Raw genomic sequence first — 8,901 nt, forward strand, 5'->3', positions numbered from 1 at the left:
CCGCACAGTCGCACACCAACAGCTACAGCCTACATGGGGTGCCCTTTGTGCACTTTTTGACAAGGACAAACATCGTCAAACACGTGATGGGATGTTTTTCTTTAGTATTTATTACTATTTTCCATTTTCCTGTCTAGTAATAACCGTGTGCCGATGTCCACAATCAGTATGCCCTTTGCATGAGAGAGGAAAAGACGTCCGCGTGAGAGAGAAAAAATCGCGTCAATTCGAATTAGCAAAATCCTTTATTTAAATTTCATTACAACGTAAAGCACATGTCTTGTTGATTATTTCAATATGTATAGGGTGCTATGCCATCACACCGTGCAAGAGAGATGACTAAAAGGCAAAAGCCCATTCAGCCTCCGAACTTGGCTTTGTAGTCCTGCCACAGCTGCTGCACGTTCTTGCCGAGAATCTGCGCGAAGAAGTCGTCGCTGTACCCGCTCTTCATCTTGGCGTTGAGCTGCGCGACGAACCCAGGCTTGAGCGAGTCGCAGTAGTCGAGGAACCTCGCCGTGATGTCGTACCCCTCATCCCACCGGCTGCCGCTCCCCCGCGGCCTCCAGTGCCCAGGCGCGAGCCCGGCCTTGAGCCGCACGTAGTCGGCGATCCCCTCGATGAGGCCGCCGTTCGCCGCGCCCTGCCCGTTCCACTGCCACACGTGCGTCGCCTCGTGGTACAGCACGCCGGTCACCTCCTTCTTGACGTCGCCGGAGGTGTAGCCGCCGACGTAGCTAGCGCTGAGGTGGATGCCGTTGCCGCTGGTGAAGGCGACGCCGTCGATGTCCTCCACGACGAGGGTGACCGCGTCGACGGGCTTGCGGTCGGCAGCGGCGCGCTGGTTGAAGGTGCTCCAGATGAAGGTGGAGGCGTCGGAGAGGACCTGCTTTGAGTACGCGAGGCCGACGGCGTTGTCGAAGCGCTTGCCGCCGGTGGTGCCCGACGCCGTGTTCGACGCGTCGAACGTCACGGCCCGGGCCGTCGCGGCCATGGCTACCAGGAGGAAGAAGGCTACGTGCAGCTTCATTTTAGGTGGATGTTTGTTGCTATCAGTGTGGGTGTGATTTGCTGCCTGTGGTAGTGGCTATATATAGAACCCAAATACGGTGCTGATGGTAGTATATGTGTTAGGTTCAGTCAAAAGCATTGACTGGTACTTCGTCTGCTTTGGTGGTCGCCATCTCTGCATAAATGTGATGCAAGAAAGTTCGCAGGGTCAGCCTTATCTTTCTTTATCGGTGAGATCAACGTGTATCAATAATGGCCAACCATGCAAATCTAGTTGCTGAAAGTATTTTGTTAGAGCAACTAGTATAGCAGAGTTGGCATAATTTGAATCGCCAAAAATTGCTATGCAGGCGATCGCAGGCTTTGACAAAGTCAGAAATTCCCCAAAAAATGAACTTGCATAAATTCCGTGCGAGTAGGACCTGTCTGTCATGCCGATTTTTCAACCGATATCCCTGATTTAGAACAACATAACTGATTCATAGAACACATTCAGAGGCATCGATTTCATTCTATAAATAGGGTTGGAAAATTAATTGCACTATTACTTACATTCATAGAACAACTAATTGATTTAACTAGCCCTCAAAAAACTAATTGATTTAACTAATGTGTAGCCCAATACTAACTACTTGCGGCTACCACGGCGGCAACGGGGAAACGACATTGGACGTTGCAATCTCGCAAAAACGTGCCTCTGTGGCCTCGGCGTAGACCGACCATGTGCGGGCAGCGGCATTGCTAGCATCGAGGGCCCGGAAATGGGGCACAGCGACCTCATTGCACACCGGTCATGCTTCGGTGACGGCGGCGGTGGGGGCAAGGTGGGCGCGCGATCCAAAATCTACGGCTCCCTTTTCGTGTCCTCCTTTCGACCTTCATCCATGGCCATGTCGTACAAGGCCCAAAGTGGGGCCAGTTCATCTAGTTGCTCTTGCTCCTGCTCCTCCTTATCCCAAAGATGAGCGGGTGCTCCTTCCGTTGCGCCATTGACGAGGAGGTGGTGTGTTAGAGGCGGGCGAGAGAGCATCGGGGAGGGATTGCATAATGGGGAGAGGGGCGTGTGTTGGCCTTTTATAGGCCGACAAAGACACTTTTAAGGGGGTTGTTGGGGAGGCGGCAAGTGGGGGGCGACCATCAAGGGGTGTGTCTCCCGATGAGAAACGTGGCCACGCTACTCACATGCATCATGGCCTGATCATGTGCGTCCTCCTGGCCTACTCACACGCCTCCTGGATTGCTCACACGCATCCTGGCCTGACAAGCAAGCAAGAGGATACGGTGTCATGTGGCGGCCATACGACGGGCTACCATGAAAATCCGAGGGAGTAGGCGCGCCATTTTATGGTCGAGTGATCGATGGTCACGTCTCCCCCCTCACCCCCGGTGCGCCTGCTTGAAATCCCTACTATGGCTAAGGAGAAAAAAAGAAGATGAAACTTTCTTCCCACGATGGCAATTGGGTTTGGAGCAAGCTCCAAACAATGCCTCTAGAACCTTCATATTTAGAGATTACGAGGTCGTTTTTGAAACAACCTCCATAATATATAGCGATCGCGACACATGGCGATTTTTCTAGAGTACCATTTTGTGTGTTAGATCATCATACTAACGGTTACTATAACGATGGGTCACCTATGGTGCATCAGCTAGAGTTGCTATTAGGCTTGAGAGAAGAGAAAATCAGGCAACTTACAAGTAGTACAAGGACCGAAGGTATTGTATTTTATAACTATCGATTGTCACTTGTAAATGTATGTTGCATGTTCATGTAAATGTTGCATGAACGATTTAGTTTGATTGCCTTTGAAACAAATTAGATATCTAGCACAAATTATATAAATTATATTGTGCGCCTTTAGATGTATGGCTCTGCCAACAACCCATGTCCTGGCTGACCAGAAGCCGGCTTACCGTCCTCAACGTCCTCTTAAGTGTGGCCAAGAGCTGCATCGCTCGTCGCCCCTGCCCACACCCCTACCGGCGCCATCTATTCACAAGACTGACCAGCTAGAGCGTACCAAGTCGTGTCATGGCGGTGATGAAGCCGACCATCGCAGCAAACTACGACACACAACCTAGATGCAACAATGATAACCATTGGCTGGCGGTGGCACGGGAACTTGCTAGGCGGCATGGTTGATGGTCTTGAGATGGTCGATCCTCTCGTCCTCTGCCTAGCAGTTGACATCTCGTCCTCGTGGCATGATGTACCTCTCTTTTTCTTTCACGTTTGACATGTTTATGATATTCAATGTATTACTCCATCCAATTCATATTGATTGTGTAGCTTTAGTACAACTCTGTACTAAAATTATACCAAAGCTGTGGCAATTAATATGGACCAGACGGACTATTTGTTTTTCTTTCGTACTTGTTCTTGCTAATTGTATGGATTCTGATTCATGTCTTATCTATAAATTGATATCAAAGCCTGTTTCAAGCACGTATGTAGCATCACTTACCTGTTGAAATCCCTTTAGGAGTGCTTGATTATGCAAGGTTTTGCCAAAGAAACCATGCTGCTTGCAAACTGATGATGCTTGTTCAAGGCCTCGCTACATTTCTTGGTTGGATAAAAGGATGTGGCATGACGCAACCGCCTCCCAACCCTAGCCGTTGTGGCTGCCACAACTTTCGCCAACGCCTCGGTCCCCCTCCCCTTTCCCGTCTGACGGCCTCACCGGCGGCAAGAGGAGTGGGGATCCATCCGTCACGTTTTATTTTTCCTATTAGGTTTTTGCTTCTTCGAGGACATCGATGAGGTGGTGGCGACGATGATGTGTTGAAATAAGGTCTCTCCGGTCTCTTCCTACTCTAATGGTGTTTGATTCGGCGCTGACGAAGGACCTATGAGAGTTTGTATCCTCGGATCTGTTGGTACCCTTCAAATCGTGGCAGTTTGTGTGTCTTTCAAGGAGAGTTTATGACTGACTATTGGTGTGGAAACTATGACATCTTCTTCCGTGTTGTTCTATGGCTTGACTCGTTTTCTCCAACCCTATTGTGCTAGTGGTGATGGGTTGCAAGCCTGTTATGCATGTGGTGATGCTCCAGCTGATGCTGCTTTAGCGATTTTTTGACCTCGTCTCAAGACGCGAGTGGCTATTGCGGTTTTCCAAGCCTTGTATGGCGAGGGCGTTTGCAGGTGTCGCTTTTCTTTATTGTTGATTCAGTGCAATTATCAATGTCCGACGGACGATGTTCAATAATAGGAAGAACAACACTCATATGCACTAGTAGAAAAAGGACCTTTAGTCCCGGTTCATAAGGACCTTTAGTCCCGGTTCTGGAACCGGAACTAAAGGGTCGTTACTAAAGCCTCCTCCTTTAGTCCCGGTTCTTACACGAACCGGGACTAAAGGCCCTCCACGTGGCCACTGCCTGGAAGTCCACCTTTAGTCCCGGTTGGTAACACCAACCGGTACTAAAGGAAATTTTATGATTTTTTTTTGAATTTTTTTTATTTTCAAATTTCTGAATTATTTTAACCTCTAATCTCTAATCACCCCTTATCATTCCAAATCATCTAACTTTCCGGACGGTCACCCATCCTCTCACTACTCCAGCCTAAGCACGCTTAACTTCCGGGTTATATTCTCCCTCGTTTCCAAGTATGCACTTGTTGTTTTCCTGACAATAGTAAGATGTCAATCCTATTAACCCTCGGGAATTTAGCTTGAGCATGAAGTCACACATTTCACTGTTTGAGTTTGAAACTATTGTTCTAAAAAACAATAATTATTTAGTAACACTAATATTTCTTGAATAAGTAGTTTGACCATAGTTTGACCACAGTTTGACCAGATTTGACCAAAATTCAAAAAAACTGAAATAATTATTTAGTAACACTAATATTTCTTGAATAATTAGTTTGACCATTGTTTGACCACAGTTTGACCATAGTTTGACCAGATTTGACCAAAATTCAAAAAAACTGAAATAATTATTTAGTAACACTAATATTCTTGAATAATTATTTAGTAACACTAATACTTCTTTAATAAGTAGTTTGACCATAGTTTGACCAGATTTAACAAAAATTCAAAAAAAATGAAATTTGAGCATAAGTTTTTTTCCTTTTAGAATTTGAGGATTCTAAAAATTTGCAAACAAGCCAAAGGCAATCAAAATCGGATGCGGATTTTCGTGCTGAACATTTTGATATATTATACGTTTTTTTCTGACATCATATGCAAAAGTTATAGCCATTTTACATTTTCCCTACACTTTTTGCAAAACATGTCCAAATTTAAGTTTTTAAATTTTCCTAACTAGTTAATGTAGTAACATAACTACATCTGGAAGGATTTTAATTTTTGAAGCTTTTATCATTTTCTTTTGCTTTTTACAAAACTGAAAAGACGATGGGGGGGGGTAGAGTTTGAAAATAAGACCTTTAGTACCGGTTCGTGGCATGAACCGGTACTAATGCCTCAAACCCCATTAGTACCGGTTGGTGGCTCGAACCGGGACTAAAGGTCTAACCTTTAGTACCGGTTGGTGCCACGAACCGGTACTAATGGGCATCGCACCCTTTAGTCCTGGTTCGTGGCACCAACCGGGACTAAAGGTCCCATTTAAACCGGGACTAATGCCTGTACGGTGCCCTAGCCGCTCGAACTGGGACTAATGCTCACATTAGTCCCGGTTCGTAATGCAACCGGGATTAATGCTCTTTTCTGGCCGAACCAAAGGCCGGTTTTCTACTAGTGATGTTTTTTAGTTTAATTTAATTTTGTACTGGACGTTCTAGGTCTGTCCATTGTATTGCCTTTTGTTGTCCTCAGTATTAATCAGATTTGAGATTCCTTTTTGGTCTCATTCGGTGTGGAGGAAACTAAGATGTAGGAATTAGAAGTAGTATAAGAATTTGATAGAATGCACTTGCCATTCTGAGGAATTGTCTTGCCTCGTTCCTACGCACAAAATGAGCTTTAAGTAGATGTGTAGATTACTCCAAAAACACAGAAAATAATACTATTCATATGAAATTCCCGTACGTGCTTCCTACAAACCGACTGCATTTGTAGGAAATTTTCCTATGAAATTCCTGTTTCTACGTTTTTCATATAAAAAAATCCTTCAAACCGAATGAGCCCTTGATGTCTTTGTTTTTTTAGATGTGAGCACGCGGGTGGTAGAAAATGTACACCGGCCCTTTGATTGATTCATAGTACTGGCCAGGGACATGAATTCCAGTAAACATCAAGTCAAATTTCCATGCTTCCGTCAGACTTTTCCTGCACTACTAGACATATGGATAAACTTCCTGTACGTGGTGGGGCCTCTGGTGATGTGCCATTTCACCGGACGGTCACTATGATTGTTCAGATTTCATCATGTTCAGATTTCTTCGGTGTTTGGTTCTGTATGCCGTATACTAACGCTTAGACTGCAGCGAATTAGTTAATTTAAACCTGCCGGCCCCAAGTCCAGGTTGTTATGACTATGATAGTATGATCTGTCCATCGGGCGAACGAGCTGGGTCAATGCTCACGTCGTGATAGCGAGGGAATTGAATGGGTCCAATCGCAGACCCTGCCGACACCGGAGAAAAGGATAACTGGGAAGCAAGAACAGTGGACGTGACCTATTCCTGCATCGCCGATAGATATAATCAACAATCAACCCACGCCTGAACGATGGGTTTTGCTAATTCTAAGTTGTCTGTTTCTAAGTCGACTTCGAAAGAAGTGCAAGTTATGTTCAGTGAAAAAATGCAAGTTCAGATGCATGTTTTCTCAAAAAATGCAAACGGAAACGCTAAAAGTCTGACATCAGATTTTTAGGCATGGCAAATCTGACGTTTTTCATGAATATTTAATACTCCCCAACTAAACTTGTCATCCTCGGCAAACATAATTTGCCATGGAAAACGTTTGATTTGGCATGTCTAAAATCTGATATTGGGTCCAATGCAAATCTACTAAAGTGAAGTTACGCTTTTTACAATTGACTCAGAAAAAAATAGTTAGTTGATTTGATATCGAGCCGTGACCCCCTTGTCATCCTCAGAGGGGCAACATGGGTGTAAACCCTAACCACCGCCGCCCCCGAGCACTCCCTCCTCCTCGCCATCTCTAGATGACACCGGTAAGAGAAGCCCATCCGACCAACAATGGCGAGGGGCCTTGCCATTTTCTCCGGCGTTGTGGGCGGCCCTGACCAACCCAGATCGCCTCACATAGCTGGAATCGGGATGGCGGCCCCGAATATTTTGTTGGTGAGGTGAGGGAGGCCGCCGACGTAGGAGGCTACGGGGCGGCCTGCTCACGGGGACCTGGCATCGACCTTGTCCTTCCCCGCAGCGGCGGTCGATGTCGGTCTTTCGATGCGGCAACCGTCGTACGTACCGAGTAGATACGTACTCGGGTCGGAAAGGGGCCAAACCCTGTAGCGACATGCCGCTGCACATCCACCTGCTCCCGCTGTCAGGAGAGGGGCGCCGCACGGAAACGCGACTGAAGTCAAAAGGGCACCCCATCACTTCTTGACAAGTGACAACCCTCATCAAAAGGGATGTGTGCATCCGCGGGTGCATCACGTCACCGTCACAAGCGAACAACATACTCCTTCCATTCCAATGAATTAGGCGCGCATGTATCCCTAAACTCAACTTTAACCAGACCAACTAAATGTGGGTTATATGGCATAAAAACATACCATCAAATTCATATTGAAAGGAAGGTTTCAATGATATAATTTTGAAGTCAAAAAATTCATATTATTGATGTAATTTAAAGCAAAGTTGAATTTTGAGGAGCATGCACGTTTTATTCATTGAAATGGAGGGAGTAGATCACAGTAGAGGTGTCAGGCTCCCCCGCGACGTGTCCTTAGTCATGGCACCCCAAGGACGCCCCTGCCAGCCTAGAAATCCCGACCAGGAGGATCACCTGAGAAATCATGCCAGCATGCGGGGGCATCCGAGCAGATATGCCGGGGGTGGCCATGCCAAGCCTGCGCTTGCCCTGGGGGTCCCAAGCACCCGATTCCGGAGCTATCTGGGGGTTGAGCCCGGCCCTCGCCACTGATCCAGGGGACCCCATGACGACGACATGTACCTGGGGTAGGGTAATAGGCCTGACCTAGACACCCTTCCCAAGGACATTACCTTAAAGTCAAGGATATTCAAAGGACAACACCATCCACTCGACCAGAAGCATTCCACTCGAAAGACCCAATCCTACTCGACCAGAGTATACTCACTCGACCACCTCATAAATCACTCGGAATACAGAAGATCTAAAGTCACTCAGTAAGGCAACGGTCGGGCGTTCACTCTGTAGTCTTAATGATCATTTATATATCTTTACTATGGGCGTTACCAGTAACACCCCATCTTTATGTACATTGAACCCCTTGTAATATGGGATGGCTGGGGTCCTGGCGCACTCTATATAAGCCACCCCCCACCACTGGCACAAGGGTTCGCAGCCCCTGTAACATCACGCATAATCCAATCGACCGAGCCCCCGGGAACTGAGACGTAGGGCTGTTACTTCCTCCGAGAAGGGCCTGAACTCGTAAATCTTGCGTGCACAACTTCACCGTAGCTAGGATCTTGCCTCCTCATACCTACCCCATTCTACTTTCAGGCTTAGAACCATGACAGTTGGCGCCCACCATGGGGCAGGCGTCTTAGCGACTTTCCGGTGAGGTTGCAGTTTTTTCTGATTCCCATCATCATGGTTTCCGGCGGTGGACTGGCTGAAGGCCGCGAGATCCGTCTCGGCGCGCTCGTTTTTGTCGCGGACGACTCCGCTTGGCTCCAGGAGGCCCCCCTCGATGTCGAGACACTCACCGTCCGCGGGGAAACGCACTTTCGCGCGTGCGTTCACGGCGTCCTTCTGCGGCAGCCGTCGACCCAATATCGGTCGGCTCCCG

At 47.3% G+C, this 8,901-nt stretch overlaps 1 protein-coding gene across 1 annotated transcript; it reads right to left on the reverse strand.

Moving 5' to 3' along the window:
- Positions 1-217: 217 nt before the first annotated feature.
- LOC109755122 (uncharacterized) lies at positions 218-1,080 on the reverse strand. The gene has a single exon (XM_020314004.4). The coding sequence runs from the start codon at positions 1,028-1,030 to the stop codon at positions 359-361; it is 672 nt and encodes a 223-aa protein (XP_020169593.1). The 5' UTR covers positions 1,031-1,080; the 3' UTR covers positions 218-358.
- Between the last annotated feature and the right edge of the window lie 7,821 nt (positions 1,081-8,901).

The sequence above is a fragment of the Aegilops tauschii genome, chromosome 6 (assembly GCF_002575655.3).
Source record: "Aegilops tauschii subsp. strangulata cultivar AL8/78 chromosome 6, Aet v6.0, whole genome shotgun sequence".
NCBI lineage: Eukaryota > Viridiplantae > Streptophyta > Magnoliopsida > Poales > Poaceae > Aegilops > Aegilops tauschii.